General features: G+C 41.3%; 1 protein-coding gene across 13 annotated transcripts in view; it reads right to left on the bottom strand.

The window, feature by feature from the left end:
• The window catches only part of LOC147015668 (sideroflexin-5-like), a 380,656-nt gene that overhangs the window by 145,083 nt on the left and 213,683 nt on the right, over positions 1 to 21,890 (bottom strand). For 7 of the 13 annotated variants that reach the window (XR_015049781.1, XM_085848049.1, XM_085848053.1 and 4 more), the window contains 2 exons: positions 19,093 to 19,208; positions 9,244 to 9,329 (listed from right to left, as the gene is read on the bottom strand). Coding sequence is in view for 12 of the 13 variants with exons in the window: in XM_085848049.1 (XP_085704175.1) it covers positions 9,244 to 9,329; positions 19,093 to 19,208 (202 nt within the window). In the remaining variant the exon portion in view is untranslated. The remainder of the gene's footprint in view (positions 1 to 9,243; positions 9,330 to 19,092; positions 19,209 to 21,890) is intronic. The other 6 variants (XM_085848047.1, XM_085848056.1, XM_085848054.1 and 3 more) reach the window with 1 other exon arrangement.

Here is a 21,890-nt window from a genome sequence, read left to right as displayed (position 1 = left end):
GGTGATGGAGCATGAACCACTCCTCAGGGTGATGGAGCAGGAACCACTCACTCAGGGTGATGGAGCACGAACCACTCACTCAGGGTGATGGAGCATGAACCACTCCCCAGGGTGACGGAGCAGGAACCATTCACTCAGGGTGACGGAGCAAGAACCACTCGCTCAGGGTGATGGAGCAGAAACCACTCGCTCAGGGTGACGGAGCATGAACCACTCCCCAGGGTGACGGAGCAGGAACCATTCACTCAGGGTGATGGAGCACGAACCACTCACTCAGGGTGACGGAGCAGGAACCACTCACTCAGGGTGACGGAACACGAACCACTCGCTCAGGGTGATGGAGCACAAACCACTCACTCAGGGTGATGGAGCACGAACCACTCCCCAGGGTGACGGAGCAGGAACCACTCACTCAGGGTGATGGAGCATGAACCACTCGCTCAGGGTGATGGAGCACGAGCCACTCGCTCAGGGTGATGGAGCATGAACCACTCGCTCAGGGTGACGGAGCACGAACCACTCACTCTGAATAACGTGGCATGGCAAAAGCGTCTGCAGTAAGTGAATGATTCTCTCAGAATGACATAGTGTGCTACTGCTATCAACAATGGGTGTTTCGCAAGTGGCTTAAGCTGTTGCCTCCTCATCTATGCACGTGTCACATGGTACATCGGTTCACGGTCCATGCAAACATTATAACTGTTTTGTACAAAACATCCGTTTTTTTTTTTACCAGATTCGCTTTGATTTCCTCTGTAGCATCTTTTGAAACCTCCAGAAATCTAGACACAGATCTGGTAGACGCTATGGATAGGCAGTCCCTCTGGATGACAGGGAGCGAGGTCGAGCAGTGAATGATTTAAATAATTTAGCTCAATGAAGGTGGTTAATTTTGGCATGCCCCTAAGTTTTTTGTTTACTCCATAAAGTTATTCAAACAGAAGGAAAAGAATAGTTTAATACTTTGGAAATTTCACAATTTCTTGTGTATGTATGGAGAAGGAGGGAACATAGCCTTGCTTGCTTAAAGTAAGTAGGTATATCGGCTTAGTTATAAATCTCGTTACTTCTTTAAATTATCAGATTTCACAACAGATTTTGACACTTATTTAGTCCAGATGATATCCGATCCTCAAAACCGAAATAATATTTCAATGATATACTTTAATTAGTCCGTGAGAGTTTATTGTGGAAAATCGGATCATATAATGCAAGAAATCGCTCCAAGCTCCTAATTTGAAAACTACAGCACTTACAAAAGCGATGTATCCAGTGATTCATAACTATGGTGAACAGGCATTCGATGTGATTGAAGAAAGTGAAAAAAACTATCGTTAAGAAATTGTTCTGGCCTGTTCCAAGTCGAGGCATGTATGAGCCGGCGAAAAAACATGGCGGCTTCAGATCCCAGCGAGGTTACCTAGGATACGCCTTGAGACCCCATAGGTCGTGGTGACTCAGGGTGCACCTGACAAAGGATATAATTAAATAAGGACGTTGATTATCTTCAAAAGGGGTGCTTTAATTAACCCAAACAACCAATTTTCACTCTTGCACTTCCTTCGAGTTTTCTTCGTATGCATGCAAAGTTTCACCATGTTAGGTTTCATGATTTCGGAGTTATGGAGTAGACACTCTGGCATGCATGCGCGCGCGCGCACACACACACACACACACACACACACACACACACACACACACACACACACACACACACACACACACACACACACACACACACACACACACACACACACACACACACACACACACACACACACACACACACACACACTCCGAGTGGGGCATACTTGCACACTGCAAGCATCTATTCAGTTGCATCTGACATGCAAACATAACAGATGGAAGTTTTATATATTTAATGAAGTGGTTTGTGTAAGAAGTTTATATTCAAGAACACGAGGTTACAGTGATGTGCATGTCATTAAAAGATTGACTAAAATGTTGCATTTTCATCATTAACTTAATCAAACAATGACCAAAAAATGCAACATAATTAAATATGCAATATTCAAGGTGTGTTCTGATTACTACAATTGCTTATTAATCAACAAGTTGCGAATTACTAAGATTACTTTGTAATAAGCAATATTTAAAACATATCAATACTTAGGCACATCATAGCTTGGTCAGGAACATACACATCGGAATCACTTGGAATTGTTTCCTTTGTAATAGATAAAGTCCGGTCTCTGACCGTTTGAAAACCCCGTCTTTCCAGAGGATAGACATGAAAGGGGAACACTTAACTTTCAATCGTAATACATCTCAAAGCAAAATAAAATATATAATCCTTCACGGAATATTCTCTTTTTGCAATCAAATATTGCAAATGCTTACAACTGTACAACTGTACAACCAGGGAGAGAAGGTCAAAGCACCACAAAAAATTTCAAACAGAGAAGAAAAGGTCAAGTTCTTTACTGCACAACTTTCTACGGCCACTGTTTAATGTGAAATGAAAGGCTTAGCGCTCGCAGCTATATATACCAATTCTTGCCACAACAATATTATTTATCCATTCATTCCATTATCTTGGGTTTGTTTGTCCATTGTCCATTGTCTTGGGACATGTGACCCACATTGAGCAGACTGAGGCTGCACCGGAAACATATTCGTGGATATTTTCGTTTCTGGAAATTTCTGACAGTCTTGGGATTATTTCTGGGATATTGGCTCTGAGTTGCAGCAGTACGTAAAATATCAGCTTTCTACCCCACTGAGAAGGCATTAAACATTTATACCAGTGAGTGAGTGAGTGAGTCAGTGGTTTATGACAGATGCTTGGAAATGCAACTGATTAGTTATTTTGCATTTTCATTTCACTTTTCTTGATGCAATATAATCAAGTCACTTTATTATTCCTTCCTGTAATTTTAAAAATCAACATTAACATCAGAATTAAAGTAGATTTGAATACCAATCTCAATGGAGAGATACACAATTTAAAATAGCTACATTCGGACCTCTTTTAAAACAAATTGAACCTCTGCCCACGATGTCGCACCACAATTTTGTGGTGGGAGATATAAGTTGCTCAGAGCTTTGGCTCTGAATGCAATAAAGAGTACAACACAAGTAATCTTTTTAAAGTCCATCAAATGATTTAAATTGAAAGAGTAACTTAAACTTTTCTCGTCACTAGGGATGGATACTTTTGCTTACCTTTCCCTTGACTGGGGATTTCTAAAAAAAATTCAAGTAACCGGATCTAGATCCAAATCTTCACCAAAACCTAATCAATTTGTCCTTGTTACACACTCAACTTGTCCACCAAGTTTCATCTGAATCCATCCTAACTTTTTGAGATACTATCACTACTATTTCGTGTGCAGCCTGTGGCTGCAAGTTGCATCATTAATGTTGGCACAGCTGTGCCACTGATGCAGTGCCCCCTGTTTCCAATGAGGTGGTTCTCATTTTGCTGACCCCGTAAGGATGGCAGGTTTGGTCAACCCACCTGGCGTTATGTAACTGCACAACAGGAGCTCAAACTCGAAGACCCCAAGATCTTAAGGCAGCCACCTTAACTGTTAAGCCAACAACAGGCATAGTTATTGAGATATCCTGCTCACAAACAGACATACAAATAAACAAACAGGAGTGAATACATAAATCCCATCCACTTTAGGTGGCGGAGGTAAATGTACACATTCACTTTTATGGTATAGATTTGTATGTGTATGTGTATGTGTAAGTGTAAGTGTAAGTGGGTATGTGTGTATATGTATATGTACATGTATATGTACCTATATATACATATACATGTACATATACATATACACACACATACCCACTATATATATATATATATATATATATATATATATATATATATATATATGTTTATATATATATATATATATATATATATATATATATATATATATATATATATATATATATATATATATATATATATATATATATATATATATATATATATATATATATAATTATATATATATATATATATATATATATAAATAATTTATAATTTTTTTTATATATATATATACATATCTATATATATATATATATATAAATAAACATATATATATATATATATATATATATATATATATATATATATAAATAAACATATATATATATATATATTAATAAACATATATATATTAATAAACATATATATATATTAATAAACATATATATATATATATATATATATATATATATATATATATATATGCAGGTATATTTGGGAAAAAAATGAATGAACAAAGTCAGTCCCAAAATAATGCTGGAAAACTGGCCAAAAGTAGATGCCTGATTTTTCTTATGCTTTGGAGCCACCTGGAGCTACTGGTCAATTCGATGGAAAACTACATCTTCTGAATTATTAAAAATAATAATGAGGTACGGAAACGATTACAGAAACTGAGGATGTGAAATGAAAGAATTATACATTCAAACAATTCTGATTTGCTGTTCTCAACAAAAAGAGCTACAGCAGGTGCTCAAGTTGCTTGAGCATCCACCAACCTCTGCACCCTCCCTCCCCCCACTCTCTCTCCCCCAATTCAAAAACCTCCTTCCTTCAGAGGTATCGGACTATAGAATAACCGGCAGAGATGACAAAGGCTCTTCACACACCTGCAGCTCCGTGGGTACGAGACAACAGGCCTGAAGGGACTGGGTCATGTCTGCCCTCATTTCCTAGGGTCATGGCCCAGCCACACCCACAGGACTTTGGAATTCCTTCTCTCCCTTGCGTTTCAACCCTATTTCCCGTCACCTCTTCCTTTCCCCCCTCCCCTACTGCGAGTGTGGCTAGTAATCTATTTGTCTTTGATCAATTCCCTATTAGCCTTACGATGAGAAAGTCATATATAATGGGCCAATTCAGGTTTTCCCTGCATGTACCGACATGTCGTGGGAAGTATTCTCTGGGGGAGTCAGAAATTAATGACGCTGGGAACGAAGCAAAAACGTAGCGAATTATTCGGTGGGAGGTTGTGCAGGCTGACACGTATTGTCCAAGAATTAACTATCCATTCCCATCAGGACTGAATCAACCAAGTAGTAAAATGCCGAACACCTTTTGTCGTGCCCGGTTTATTTATGTTGCTTTTTAACCAACTGCATCTGATCTGCCCAGGGATGTATTTGCTGGTTACAGAGAATGCTGAGGTGTTGCTCTGAAACCCCGAGGCTCAAACAGTACATGTTGTACCAAGCAGTGATCACAGCACTGACAGGGTGTTTGTGACCAAAGATTAATTTCCACCCCCCCCTCCCTCTTTTTTTTTTCTCAGTAAAGACAGGGTGTTTGCTGAAGTCACATTTACTTAAGTAATGTGTAAGCGAATGATATTTCTGCTTTTTCTTGGTTTAACTTTGACGCAAGAATACTTTGCGGTTACCTTTGAACTTTGTGCCAAAATTTTAATTTGCTTGTCCCATTTATACATCTTACCTATTGTGATCAGACTTTTGAGAGCCTTGTGTTAGTTAGCCTGTGCTCGAAAAGCAAATTGCAAAAGGATCCTGCGTTAATCAAAGACTAAGTGAACCGAGACATATTTGCAGGCCAATGCAAAGTTCTCCAATCCCTCCCCCCCCAAAAAAAATCTCGGTTGGAGGAGGGTGCTGGGGTGGGAGAGAGTGGGGAAAGGGGTGGAATCCAGGCATCTCACAGGTTTTGGGATAAATTACCCAGCAAACTATTCTGCTGTGACCCCTGCCCCAAAACAACGAAACTCAACCTGCTTTCGTATCTTGAGATTTAGTTACCCACTTCTTACCCATGTCTGTGTGAAGTTATCACGTGTAGCAAGTTTCTACACGCTTACGGCCACACATTTCTTAAATCCTGGGACCAAATTTGAACAATCACCCCAATTCAAGTGTTCATCTTTGAATCAGAAATGAGAAAACTGCAAAGACAAACGGGGCATGCGAGCATGCCCGGCGTTTCGAACCGATGATGAAGACAATGTGCTGCGTTAGGCCGTCCCTTGTGTTACGAACAAAGCAGCAAGTCAATGGACATCTCCTCACTTCAGGTGACAATGTGACGTATCACACGTAATAATAGGTCTACACAAATTGTTTCGGGTCACCACCCTGAAAAGATGGGAACATGGTGAGAGTGAGGCGTACAGAAGCAGCTCCTCATAGCACTTCCTGCACACATCCGTACATGAGCTCATCAACGGGCATCTAACTCCTTGCTGACAGGGTCGCAGTGCTTTGTCACGCTTTGGGTTTGTGACGTTTATTCACACTCTTCACGGTATGGGATGCTCACACGTCCGTGACCAAGCCGTTTCCTCCCGTTGCCATCATGGTGATGCGATACCGCACGGATAGTGTGTCACAAGGTGGTGAGCGCCCCTCGCACTTCCACACTCATTTCCTGGGCTCTATGAGGGCAAGGCTCTCTCTCCAGGGCCCAGCAGAGCCTCTGTCCCTTACACTGTCTGTAAAGGGTCGATTTGGTGTAATGGACACTAATTACCGATGTTAGCTGAAGGATCCGATTACAAGTATAAACAGCCATTGAGTTGAGACTCATTGATACTACGAACCGTTTGATCACCAGCAAATGCTTGCTTAACGGCTTATTGTGTGTGTGTGTGTGCGTGTGTGTGTGTGTGTGTGTGTGTGTGTGTGTGTGTGTGTGTGTGTGTGTGTGTGTGTGTGTGTGCGTGTGTGTGTGTGTGTGTGAGCATGGAGAGAAAAGAGTTGTGGAAGATAACTTGTGTGTTAATTACCCTTAGCACCTTGGTAGATCTTCAACTGCAAATGATGATGAAAAAACATTTGATAGAAAACGAACAAAAAAAAATGGAAAGATGACATATTGTTGACCAAAACCAATTGATCATTCGAGAAGAAACAAACAAGCAAAGAAAATTTTTTAAAAAACCCAATAAAAGTGGTAAAACATTAAATTAGCAATGAACAAAACATGATTTTCTCAAGAAGTTGGAAATAGTGAAACCAGCAAATGAGAAGACGGTGGACTTGGGCCTGTGAGTCATGATTTGCCATGCTCAAGACAAAGAAGTTAAATCAGAAATGAGTGAAGTTTCAAAAACTTTAATACAAGGGCAACTGGTCACCTTTACTTCAATGCACAAGGGGAACGATTTTACGCAAGTCGAAGATAATTATTTGTTCGATGGATTGAATGTATGTGCAGGGATGCACGTACTGTACGCACCCCTTCATTAATCGTGGTTAATTCAAATTAATTAACTTCTTCATTAATTCAAACACTAAAAGATCAATTTAACCTCAGGGCACTCACTTCAAACTGAACAAGTGAACCATGTGGTTGAGCAAGTTGTCAGCTGAAGATGCTCCTCTCTCTGTTTGCTGTGTTGCTTTTGTTTACTTCAAGCACAACTCTTCACCCCCTCCAAAATTGCCTTCCCCTTTTCTCGCTCTCCACAGTCCCGAGTCATTGAGGTTATTTACAATGGGTCAAACAAACAAGTGGGACTAATTGAAGTAATTAGGTCGAAAAAAATGACCACTTCGGCGAGATAAGGAGGAACCACATGGTGCTTCGCCACGAGTCAGCCAGCTGAGCAAAAACAGTGTCCTGTTTGGAGAGATTGCATTTCAGGCTGGATCTAATCTCCAAAAGGCACAGCTTAAACAGCAGAACATTAGCATAACCTGAAACAGATGAGAATTACGCACCGTAGGTAAGATTCGAGAAGCGATTGTAGGCCGTTGGGTTAGATGGCGTGGAATTTCCCTTGTAATATTTCCAGCACACGCACATTGAATTAGCAGCTTCTCATCTTTCCTCTGGTTTTTTTTTTTCTTTTAGCAGGGTAAAATGGATTTCCAAGGCAGCTCCAAACCATCGGCGATCGTGCGGACCACATCATGCCGTCCAGCCTTCCGTCCGAGTCGCCTTTTGCAAGTAAAGCCGCAAGTGCGACGTCAACTCGGACAAATCCAATTTCTGCGCAAAGTTTTTCTTCAACCGTCAAGCTCCATCCATCAGCGGCACACATTATTATTTCAGCTGCTGCTATGGCTCGTTTAAACTGGGCCCTTCTGTAAGGCCCAACAAATCCTGGAGTAGGATAACGCTTCTCTGCTTCACACTCGGCTGCTTAAAAAGGCATAGGTCAGGCCAAATGGCAGCAAATCATATCCAAAAGAGCTCCATGAATGTACCTTCCCTGCCCTGCAAGTTTGCTTTAAATCACTTCTTAATCTCCTGTTTAGAAAGAATAGCTCCTCTCAAAATGAGCTCGTCGAATTCCAATTTGTTTTTGTTCATTGAGGTTGCTGGTGACTTATTTATTTTCACAAATTTATGTCAACCTTGTCTTTCCTCCAGCAACTGAAATGTTCCCCTGAGCAAATACTGCATGCTGTTTTTTTATGGATTTCGAGAGCTTAGCAGAAGGCTCGATGTTATCCCGTGACTTAGCGTACAATTTACTTGCATTTACACTTACACTGCGTAAATGCAATTGCCCGTGAAGTTCGAGATCTGGGAAATATAGGGTGATAGCAGGGCATCAAATTCAATGCGTGTCAAATGCTCGGGTCTTTTGAAGGTTCTCGCTTCAAAGTCTTTTGAATATCTTCTACGGGACGTAAAATCGGAATGGGTTCAGGCATACAAATTCGTGCCTGCTGGTTAAAAGGGTCTTCGATTATTTTGCATCCTGTCCCACAAATAGAGATCATTTTAATTCTGCGTTTGCAATAATTGCAACTTTGTATGCTCGCAGGGGTAGGAATTATCATGCTTACGGCTTGTTTATGAATCAGAAGGAACTTAGGAAAGGGAGATCGAGTGTTCGGTCGGGGGGGGGGGGGGTGGATATCTCTCAAATGGGTACTTCAACAACAAAACAATTAAAGAACGAAGAATGAAAATTCACAGGGGGAAATCAATACAAAGGACCTAGTACCAAAACTAGCTTTCTTCAACACTCAAATATGGATAAGCTCACCATCAGGAGATCTTTGTGAAAAGGTACCAAACATAAAAATTGTCAATTCCGAAGCATTGTAAAGAGTTGTAATTAAAAATTATCTTCATGATGTGTAAATTAATGTTCTTCCCAACACATCGTGATCCAAGCCAGTCTCTGCACAGTTAGGCATGCCAAGAAAGATGTACGTCCAGTTAGGGTAAACAGTTTACGCTGGGATTGCTAGTACAGGAAAGAGATGCTTGGGGAATGAAAGGAAAAATCATGGCTCGAGGCCTAGTCTTACTTCTCGAGCCAGGCCATGATGACAGGAGGTAAAACAAGAATGGGCATTGGCAGCACGATGCGTGTCAGAGATGTATCCAGCAAAGCCTGTGGGTATAGTGCAACACATGAGAGGCCCATTTAGTATTATGAATGAAAAAACAGCAGAATTATTGATGACCCCTTGCCCTTGTATGGCCGATACATTTCCTTTCGCTGTATTATACTCTTCTCTTCACCGAATGTCATTTTCTGTTTCTTTTCCCTTTACTTCCAAATTACTATTCTCCTGCTTCCCTTCCACCTTGACTTTTCTTTCTTGATCAATTTATATCACCTGCAACTTTGCTTATGTAAGCAATATGTCGAATGCTCACCAAAACAACGAATCGAAGCACATTCCCTCGTGATCCCTTGCAAAATGATCCAATTTTTTTTTTCTGGAGACCTTGATGAAAAAGCACCGACAAGGATTCAAGGTACTTGAGAGCAATGAATGGAGTTTTACTTGAACCTTGTACAGAGAGCAATTCTGACGGTAGATTTTATACATATTGAATCGAATCCCCGAACTTGACGAGGCAGCAGGGCACAGATCGAGTTCCACCACAGCGCTTGCTTCACAACCTGCCAGCAACAAGCGTCGCCTGCCACGCGACCACATTGTCTATGCTCTGCTGATTAGATTTGTTAGAAAGACTGATTAGATAGACGAAAGCAGAGATGTTCGAAAACAACAAAGGCGAAATCTAGATCGATATCTCTGCTTTCGTCTATTCGTGACCGTAGGCTTTAAATCTCCGTCTGCAAAGGCTTGAGTGGCATCGGGACGAACGCCTCTTAGTTTGGCGGTGATGTGTTCACATAATTTATACACATGACGTCGGCATCCTGCCATAGAATCAGTGTGCTTCTTTCATACATTTTAATATTCCTGGCTGCAAACCTCCTAAATGGTGATCAGAAGAGCGGAGACAATGTGCTTGTGTGGCAGGCGACACTTGTTGCAAACAAGTCCAAAAATACAAAGGGATGTCGGGATGTTCCTCCAAAAAGGATGTAAACAATGGAGGGATGGTCACAAGAAATGATCATGTAAAACCATCCCGACATCTTTCTTTGAATCATGGCTGTCACTGCATAAGACAAGAACTGTGTGTGTTGTGTGTTGTGTGTGTGGGAGCACACAATGTTGAGTGCATGAATGTGTGTGTGTGTTCGATAAAACACACACACACACACACACACACACACACACACACACACACACACACACACACACACACACACACACACACACACACACACACACACACACACACACACACACACACACACACACACACTTGTTGGATGAACATCCCTCTATCCTTTTGCACTTTGAAAAAAAAAATGTTTTTATTACTTGTTTCTTCATGGGTTTTTTAGAAATGTGTTTACATGCTGGAGAATTTCATTGTTATTGCATGGAATTTTCGTTTATTACCCTTGCCCAAGGATTCGGAGAGGGAATTGCATTTGAGTCTGTCTGTCTGTCTGTCTGTCTGTTTGTCCAGCCATAATTTTCATATTTTTCTCCGCAACCGCATGTTAGATTGAGACGAAATTTTCACCATTGGTACACCTCTGATGTAGAATGTTTCAATGATAACTATGACGTCATATGTCACGTGGTCTGGCAGCCATATTGGAAAAACAAAAACTTTGGACCTCTATCTCTGAAACCGCACCAAGGAAAAAATGGAAACTAGGCAAAAAGCAAGTACTCCTCAGGGGGAATGAGTGTGATTTTTTTTATGATGTCATAGATGCCCTCGTTATGATGTCATAATTGCATATGTAGAACATCACATCCGATCAGTATGAAAAATTTTGAGGGTCAACCATGGATAAAATGGTCCACAGAAATGAAATTCTCCAGCATGTAAACACATTTTTAAAATACCCATGAAGAAACAAGTAATAAAAACATTTTTTTCAAAGTACAAAAATTTCATGATGTGATTGGTCACGTGATTCATCAGCCATTTTAAAATTATTTTTTTTAAACCTTCAAAAATCTTTTTCTCTGAAATGACTGAACAGATCAAGGCAAAACTTTACAAGTATGACCGCCTGTCCATGAGGAACAAAATGTTCACACATATGATGTCATGGGTCACATGGTTTCAGAAGCCATTTTGGATTTACCCTAAAACCTATAAAAAATCTTTTCCACAACGGCTGGACAAATCGAAAGGAAACTTCATACAAGCGTTCCACAAACCATGAATGTACAAGTGGCACATAGCAAGTGCTCCTCGTGGGGAATGAGTGTGATTTTTTTATGATGTCATAGGTGCCCTTATTATGACGTAATAATTGCATATGTAGAACGCTACATCCGATCAGAAAAAAAATTTGAGGGTCATCTCGGCATAACATTTCTCATCTTGAGATAAAAATTAGAATTTGTCATTGATATTTATCTCAACACTAAGTTTGTTGCTTTGTCGTCCAGAGGTCCAGAGTTTGAATCCTGTTGAAATAAATAATTATTTATTGTGACGAGGAAAAGTGTTCAATTCCATCTTTGTTTTAACCTGGTGTTGGCTTAGCGGTTAGGGTGGTTGTTTGGGATCTTAGGGTCCTGAATTAACACCAGGGGGCTGACTCAGCCTGTCATCCTTCTGAGATCAGTGAAATGAGTGGCAGTGTCGCATCAAAAGGCTGCACATGAAGGGAAGGGGTATTGATGGATTTATTAAATCTGGTATTGGTGTGGTGCAGGCATGATGGGCCAAATGGCCTCTTCCTGTGCAAAATTTCCTTGTAATTCCTTGTAAAATGTTCCACAAATTTTTTTCATGATGTCATCAGTCACGTAATTTGACAGCCATATTGTTTTTTGTTTTTTTTAACCCTTCAAACATCTTATCTGAAATGGCTGAAAAGATCAAGGCGAAACTTTACACACATGACCACCTATCCATGAGGAACAAGTCATACATATGATGTCATAGGTAACATGGTTTGGCAGCCATATTGAATTCACCTGAAAACTGATAAAAAAATATACCACTTAAAAGAAGTCCTGGTGAGGGTTTGCAATCTCTGATTGCTCTTTTCTTGTTTAGAATTTGTGTTGGATTAAACACGACCAATCTCCCCCACACCCTTCCCCTCTTGGGTGGAATGATATGGGTATAGAAAGGGAGGGATGGAGAGAAGGGATGGATGGGATGGAGGGAAAAGATGGATGGGATGGGATGGATGGAAGGAATGAATGGAAGGAATGAATGGAAGGGATGGATAGAAGGGGTGGAGAGAAGGGGTGGAGAGAAGGGGTGGAGAGAAGGGATGGGTAGAAGGGATGGATAGAAGGGATTGATTGATTGATAGGATGGATATTATGGATAGATGGGAAGAATGGGTGAAAGGGAAGGGTGGAGGGGAGGATGTTGGAGAGAGATGGATAGGATGGATGGATGGAAAGGATGGATCGAAGGGATGGATGGGATAGATGGGATGGGTGGGAGGAAAGGATGGAGGGAAGGATGGAGGGGAGGGATGGATAGAACGTGATGGATGGAGGGGATGGATCGATGGAGGGGATGGATGGATGAATGAATGCAGGGAAGGGATGGATGGATGGATGGATGGACCAAACCGATTCTTCCTCCCCCCTTCATCATTCTGTCCCCCTTCCTCGCTCTCTCCTCCTTCACCCCCTCTTCTCTCCCTCTGCTTTCTTGCTCCCCTCTCTTCCTCTCTCTCGTTCCCCACCCTCGTCTCTCTCCCACCCCCCCCTATTCCTCCCTCCTCTCTATATCTATCTCTCTCTCTCTCTCTCTCTCTCTCTCTCTCTCTCTCTCTCTCTCTCTCTCTCTCTCTCTCTCTCTCTCTCTCTCTCTCTCTCTCTCTCTTCCCCATCCTCCTCTCTCTCCGCCATCCCTCCTGTCTCTCTCCCCCTCCTTCCTCGCTATCCCACTCCTCGTCTCTCTCCTCCCTCTCTACCCCTTCACCTCTTCACTCTCCCTCCCTCCTCCCCCACCCTACTCTCCACCCCCTCACCTCTTAATATTCCATCACCGAAGTGACGGGTTTTATTTACTAGTATAATAATAAAGATGTTTTACGACTCATTTAAAAATGTTTCAGCACAAACTTTATCGACGTGCTCACATCGTCGTGGTCCTGTAAATACTTTATAGATGATCTAAAATTCTAAATAGTATAGTACATACTTTGTCGAAATATGTGTGTTGTTCCTGTCGATTGGCCCTGTGACTGCCCTACACCAACAGGGCTGATAATATTCCACCGTCAATCACCGCCATGTCGGTCTGATTGGCCCTTGGACAAGTGTTTCTAGTGCCCCGGCCCCATCAGGCTGATTGACAGTCATAGTCCTGCTCACCCCTCTGATCCTTTCCTATTCCTTCACAAAGGAATGAAGTTTTGCATACTTTCATGGAATTCTGTCAAGCTATTAAAATTTCAATCAGTTTGCACCTTCCCACTATAGATTGTGTTGAGCTAATGGAGTGGCTGGGACATCCCTTCATAAGATTGAAGTCTACAACGGTATTGGTCCCAGATATTGGTTCAGATGCGGATGCGAAATGAACTCACCCAAGTGAGATGACAGCGTCAGGTGAGGATTTATTGACGATGTAAAAGGATCTCATCAACAAAAGTCAATTCCCTGTCCTCTTTCCTCCACCGGACAAAAACACCATGAAGTCCCATCAATTAACTTTCTTTGTAGGACAACCTCAGAGTGAATCATTGATGACATTCACCTTGTCCAAAGCAGGCCAGATGAGGCGACCCCCAACCCATGATGAACGTGCAGCACGCAAGCGAGAGGTGACCTCTCAAGCCACCTTCTCAAACACAGCAGGCACCAATGACAACTACAGCAAAAGTAATGCAACAGGGTTGTTCCGCTCATTTTTCTCAGCCTGGACCATATCATCAGCATCAGCATACCCGGACAAGCCCATTAGCGAGCGTGCGCTTTCCATGCATTCGCAGCATGATTACGTGGCCAGCCAACACCGTAGCCGTAATGGCAATATCATTTCATACACTTTGAGACCATTAATAGTAATGTGACATATTATTGCGCCTAACATCCGCAACAGTTGTGCAGGTGCACGTCGCTTTGAGTCAAGCAGACCCTCCCACATCACATAATGCGAGCGTAATGAGTGCACACCGGTCTGTGTTCCACTCGGGGAAAAGGAGATTAAATGAGTAAACGTGCAATGGCTGGAATGCGGGATACCTTCAAGGATCGCAGAACACACTGGATTTGTTTGTATTGTTTATTATAACATGTGTCACAAGTGGAATGGATAAATTCCTTTTTGTTTTAAACTTTCTGCTATTTCATTTTCGATTCCTCCTTCTTTGTAAATTTTTTTTTTTTTTAAATGAAATGAATGAATGATGAAGGAACGAGAGAGCAAAATGATGGGCTGTAGTTAAAACCTAGGTGAACTGTGGAGCGCTACAGTGCTGCGTTTCAAGGTACTCTCATCCGACTCAAAATGCACTTTTCTTGATGAACTGTTTGTAAACTTCTTAAATTGTAAAACACTATTTTGATGGAGCACTGCTCTCCCCTCTGGGCCGGCTACCCTGCCCCACTACTTGCTCAGTTTGATGCCATGGAAACCAAGGCTTTCAAGATCATTAGAATCTCCCGCGATGAAGCTGAGTCTATGGGTCTATCACTATGCCATTGCAGCAGGTCGGTGGTCTCTCTGTCTTCTACCACCTCCTTTCTAATCTTGCACCCTCTGCTTCTTCCGTGCTTTTTCCTCCTCCCATCCCCACAGGTTTCTGCAGGGTACACATTGTCCACTATCAACCCTCTTCTGGTGAAACTACTTGAATCCAGGCTCACAGCTCACCGACACTCATTCGCTCTTTTTCCCGCCTTTGGAACCAACTTCCACATTCTTTTCAATCTCTTTCTTGAAGACAGCTGTTCACCACCATCTCAGATCTTCCTCAATCCAAAACCATGACATTTTCTACCTTCGATAATGCTCAATCCACACCCCAATCCCTCCTCCATCAAAATTTCCAGTTTTCCATCCTTGGAGTTCCTTCGGTTCATCCACCTTGTCGACCCTAAACATCCTCTCCTGCCCCCATTCCTACCTACACCCATTGTTTGGCCAAGTCTCCCTCGAACTGAAGGCCTTCAACTCTGCTGCTGGTATTCCACCACCCTCCATTCTTTCTCCTGTTCCTTTTGAATCTTGCTATGTCCTGATCCATTCAGTGTACTAGCTCTTCCGCAAGCCTCAAATATATGTTTTCAAAAAGAAACAAAAACAACCTCAAGCCCAGCTTTGTAAAATGAATGAAAGACAAAATAATGCATTCGTTCCATTGTTGCCAGAAAGGAAAATATCCCACAATTGATTTGACACAATTAGATACACAGGATTATTCAAAGGAATACATCACTTAAATGCTTTCATTGATATTACTTGCATAATTTGATACAAATGGCACACCTTAAATACCAATGAATATATCTGGGAGCGAGAAGGGCACTCGCTGGAGCGCATACCTCTGCCACGCAATGCCTGATCCATGAGAACATATCGGGCCCAATACATTTTTGAAATATCATGCTATACAGTCCTATATCATTTTCGGTCCCATCTCTTAATGGTGAAGAATCACTTAAAATATTAAATAATTCTCATATCCAGATCTGGATTCGGATCTTCACCAATATCGAATCAATTCGTCCTTGTCACACACCCAATCTGTCCACCAAGTTTCATCCGAATCTGTCACCAACTTTTTGAGTTATCGTACAACATATTAGTTTAGCCCGATCTCTCAATGGTGAAGAATCCCAAAAAAATTCTCGAATCCAGATCCAGATTCGGATCTTCACCAAAATTGAAACAATTCTTCCTTACCACACACCCAACCTGCCTACCAAGTTTAATCTGAATCCGTGCAAAACTTTTTGAGATATCCTGTACACAAACAAACAAACAAACAAACAGACAAATTAACAAATGAAATTGCTCATTGAGCAAGGAATTGCCGGAATAACTTTGTCATATCTCCATGATCTCTGAAAAAACAAAAATCGGGAAATCAATTTGGTTCTTATAAGTCGATAGTGCTACTGTTTAATGACATAGCACTTGGTTTGGTCATGATCATAACTTGGAAGTCAATCGGACTTGAAATGGCATTTTTATCTCAATTTGAAAGTTTTGACCCGACCCCCCTGACATTCGACCCCCGACCGCTAAGAAGGGTGTTGGTGTGACACCCCAACGAGACATATGCTTGGATGCTGTATTGGAAGATGCACATTTTGGATTTGGTTTGAAATCGATACGACCATTTTAGCGGACGTTATTGTGAAAATAAGAATTTCGGTTTTTCGGTGACCTTGACCTTGAACTTTGACCGAGATTCACCAAAAAGGACAAGTGTCTAAGTTGGACCATGGCCGACGTCTGTAACCAGATTGGTCATGATCACTGAAACGGTGTGGCTGCTACAGGGTAAACAAACACACAAACAAACAGACAGACAGACACACAGAATGACACACACAATCAACCAACATAATTACCGAAATCCGAAGGATTTCGGCAATGAACAAACAGACAGAAAGGGGTGAAAGCATGACCTCCTTCACCTTCGGTGGCAGAGGTAACTATGGAGGGCTCGCAGGGTGATTAAAAGTTGTGCTAACTCATCATTGAACTGTTTGACCTGGATTTGAATCTCGGCCCAGCTAAAAACTGTCACCCTGGTGTTTACCATGCAGGGCGATGCATCGATGTGTGTGCCATCCCTCAGATGAAACTTATGCAGGAAGACCTGTCTGCTAGCTCTGGTTCCTGATGTCATTCACGAAGAGGAGATCAGTTGTTGCTGGCACCCTGAACAAGTCACATATATCAGCCCCAGAATCATCCTCAGACACATTCATGCCTAGCTTGCCGGTTGGTGAAAGACTTGGGCCAAAATCGTTTTCTGGATGACCTCACAAGAAGGTGGAACTACTTGGGGCCGTTAAAGAGTTAGTAGTAGAGGTTAGTAGTGAACCATGGATTATATTGCACAAAACATAAATTTCCAATGCCCCATTCATCCAGCAAAGTCTTATTCTTATTCAAAAAGTGAAAGCTAATATGTCACACCGTTAACGTCAATCCATACGTCGTTATTACAAAGCAGAATGACAACTGGCTACAACTTTTCCTCAACAGAAAAGTAAGTTCACAAACTTTAAACAATAACCATGTGGCTGAAAATTTAAATTCTCCTTTGTTCAGTCGATATTTAAGCAAAGAAAAAAATATTGATACTGTAAATACCAAATCGATTTCCTTTCTTGGCTAAACAACAGTAATCATCCTCCATGAACCACTCTCTCTACAGGAGGTTGGTGCTGCTGAGGTGGTTTTGGAAAATGATATGCTGGGTGGTTTCCTGTTGTCTTCACAAGGGTCAGTTAGGTCAGGAATTTGTAATTTGTTCCGGGTACCGGTGATAACTTGTCTACTCTTCACAAAAGACACCGTGGGATATTTAACGGACACCAATGACCAGTGTGAAGAGATGGGGTCCCACAAGCTCAACATCCTCCCGATGGATGGAACACACATTGATGCCTCACCCTGCAGATGAAACACCATGATGACTTCATGGCTCGGTCGAGATTAGAATCCAGGTTAGACAGTTCAAAGGTGAGTGCACACACCTCTAAGTTCTCCTGCCAGTCCCAACGCCAATGGATAGATACAACGTTGGTCTCACTAAAAAGTGCTTGACGCATTCGTTTCCACAAACAAATTTATATTTTTCAATGGGTGTAAAAGTAATACACCACGGTTTGTATCATGTACCTTTCTTTTGCCACACAGATTATATTATTTCAAAATTGTTTGATGAATGTTTAGGATGTCTGAAATCACAGTTAATCAACTTTCGTTTCCATCCATGCTCATTGTAAGAAAACAAGGAGCTGATACTCTAGGTCCACCACCTTTTGGATGGTATGAGGAATATATCTGTGTAATCGGAAAGCTAAATCTTGAACGATTTTTTGAAACATCACATACACAAGTGAAGATGGTTGCCATTGCAGCAGAATTCATCCGATCACAGCGTTGGTCTAATTAGGTTGAGATAAGGTCATGAGGAACAGATATCTGCAATGTGAAAGCGAATTGTTCAATGGTCTGAAATATCGCGTGCACGGATGATCGGTTGGTCAGGTGGAGTGTCCCCCATCTCTGACCTTGTCGCCATCTTTCAAAGGCCAAAACCTTTATAGCATTGTAGCTGAAGTACATTAAAATATAAAAGTCATAACTTTTTATAAACTTTTACGTTATGAATCATGAACTCACCTTTCTTATATAGTAAGTTTTGAATCTTTCGTACACGCAAAGTGATGCGAAATCGAACAGAGACTTTACCAAACGATATATTTGTTTTTGAGAAAAATGATATTTTTGATGGTAAGTTCTGGACACGTGACAGTTAGAGTTTATCCAATTATCGATATCAGTGGAGTAATCCACATGCATTTCATCAGGGAAGTGTTTATGGAAAGTTAAAACAGGACATCAAAAGGCAGCTGTGTTTGCACTGCTCCTCCCGATGTGAAGCTTATCAACCAATTTCACCATTTACAACGAGGAGCCTTTGAGATTGATTTTTGTCATTGCTGTGTAAGTATGGCACTCAACATGACGAGACCGTTGAGTGCTGTTTACAGTGTCTTCAGAGTTGCACATTTCTTCTCGGTTCCCATAGGTTATCAGTATTTTGTGCCTTCTCTTCTGCATCATTGTGAAATATGTGCAGGTGTGTATCATACCTGCTTTGCAGCAATGCGTGATGATCCAACCACGCATCCATCAGCTTGAAGAACATCAATGCCATCAGACAGCTCTCCATGTCGCATGAGGAGAACGTTGCAAACACTGCCACAAGCTAGAAAGTGAGAGAGAGAGAGAGAGAGAGAGAGAGAGAGAGAGAGAGAGAGAGAGAGAGAGAGAGAGAGAGAGAGAGAGAGAGAGAGAGAGAGAGAACAATTTACATGAGTTAGGGGGAGGAGGGAGGGTTATTAACAGTGGTAGTGGGTTTGCCAAAGAATATCACTTTTTATAAAGACGTAGAATAATTTATTGTGAGATAATAGATTATAAAATAAAACAGTTCGAACAGGTGGTTCATTCATTCATTTGTGCTTGTATGTGCTTCATTCATTTGTGGAATGCCAACAAAAAAAATCAAACAGAAATATTGGAAGCTCACTGTGACACCCTGCCATGCCTACAAGGTATTAGCACAGGCAGTTTGCAATTAATGCCCACTTTCCAGGATATTAAACTCAGAGAAGAGAACTTGGAGACTAATCCATGATCAATTGAGCCGCATTACCAAATCACAAATAAAACAAAACAAAAAAAAACTTTGATATGTGAACATAAATAAAATCAACACAAAATAATGGCATTATAGCAATATAATTACCTCCACCACTGAAGGTGAAGGAGGTTATGTTTTCACACCTTTTTGTTTGTCTGTTTGTGCACACGATATTTCAAAAAGTTGTGGAAGAATGACAAAACTTGGTGGATGAATTGGGTAGGTGAGAAGAGCAAGCTGATTAGATTTTGGTTCAGGTCCGGAACCAGATCCGGCCTATCAGTGGGATACAAAACGTAAACTTTTCAGCCTGACGGAGGTATGTACTCTACCGAGTACCGTTCTTGTTCATACTGCAATGACTTGACAACATTATGAACCATCGCATCAGTCCAGAGCAGACGAAGGCAAATCCTCTTTATTTATTTATTTATAATTGATGTCTGTTGCAGTTAAAAGCTAAGGTGAGAGGAAGCCATTTGAAAAGTAGTAGAATCATGCTGATAAACACATATATGATGATGTCATATCAAGTGTATAGAAAAGGAAAGTGACGATAAACAATAACTGTGTTTTTAAAACGGCATTCAGAAACATTTTATTTACAGTTATTTTCAATTATAATAGGATACAAATTCAAAACAGCCCTCATAAGTCAAGTCAGCCGAATTGAAAATGTAGATATAAGTTGAAGATACTTACAAAACTGCGTTTATTTATTCGATAAAAAATGCCGTCATCTAAGGGTTCTAACTAACGGGATAGTGCATCATGACTGTAAAACTGCAAGCAGTCATACTATTCACAACACATTTGGACAACTACAAAAAAGCACACTACAGCAAATTTGAAAGTTTCTTGAGAAAATACAATACTGAATAGGATCAAAAAGTAATTGTGAAAATGAGGAGAGAGAGAGGAGAGAGAGAGGAGAGAGAGAGGAGAGAGAGAGGAGAGAGAGAGGAGAGAGAGAGGAGAGAGGAGAGAGAGGGGAGAGAGAGAGGAGAGAGAGAGGAGAGAGAGAGGAGAGAGAGAGGAGAGAGAGAGGAGAGAGGAGAGAGGAGAGAGGAGAGAGGAGAGAGGAGAGAGGAGAGGAGAGGAGAGGAGAGGAGAGGAGAGGAGAGGAGAGGAGAGGAGAGGAGAGGAGAGGAGAGGAGAGGAGAGGAGAGGAGAGGAGAGGAGAGGAGAGGAGAGGAGAGAGAGAGAGAGACCGACACTGACACTGACACTTACTGACTCATAATACCATTCCTTTCGTGCCAGAATGCACATGGGCTGCCAAGGCAGTTTCATTGGCATGGAGTACAGTAGTCCTGAACATGTCAACACTCCAACACAGGTTACCCTGAATGGTTATTACTCCAATAAGCTGGTGCTCATTTTGCGAACCTCAGAAGGATGACAGGCTAAGTCAACCCTACCTCGTGTTAATTCAACAGTCTGACAGGGGCTTGAACTCAAGACCCTAGAATCTTAATCCAGCCACCTTAACCATTAAGCCAACACTAGGCCTGAAGACTGACTTCAGTCTAAGTGTGATGGGAAAGAAAAATAAACAAATGTTAAATATCGTGTTAAATATCTCAGGATTCTTATTTGTTTAACAAAATTGGTGATGACCATACCGATGATCCAGATTTTCAAGGCGTCAATGTCACCTCAATCACCATACGATATGCATCAATGTGATGTAGCTTTGCCCACAGGTATGGACTCCCGATCTGATCCACCATGTCATTAGTTTTGGAATAAAACTATTGGATGACAAGGTCTTTCAGTATATAATACATAAAAAGTATTGCTAATCAAACAGCAAATAAGGAGAAATTATATTTGTAGAATAAAGCATTTAAGAATTGCTTACAACTCCCACATGTGTTGCCTGTGCATTTCCTGAATTTTTATCAGCAATACTGCATAAGCAGCCTGTGTCAACTCCCGCAAGTATTAACAGAAGGGCAGCCTGTTTCACCAACATAAATCGAGCCAACTCTGCCTCCGGAAAACATTTACAGTGGAGCGATTCCCTTAAATAAGATTCACGCTATTGAAAATCTAAATGATAGCAATGACAGAATAGAGGTCACAAATAAAAACAGAGCAATGGCAGAAAAAATCCAAATCTGCAAGTTAACACATGATGCAATAGAGTATGCCAATTATAAGTTCAATTAACTAGGTAGAATGAGCCTTGAGGAATAGGTTTACATTTGCTTTTGCTGTGCATTGGAAAGAAGGGAAGTG

The sequence above is a fragment of the Eptatretus burgeri genome, chromosome 12 (genome assembly GCF_056783735.1).
Source record: "Eptatretus burgeri isolate ZD-2024b chromosome 12, Ebu_testis_v1, whole genome shotgun sequence".
Lineage (NCBI taxonomy): Eukaryota > Metazoa > Chordata > Myxini > Myxiniformes > Myxinidae > Eptatretus > Eptatretus burgeri.
This window is presented reverse-complemented; position numbering and strand designations above follow the sequence as displayed.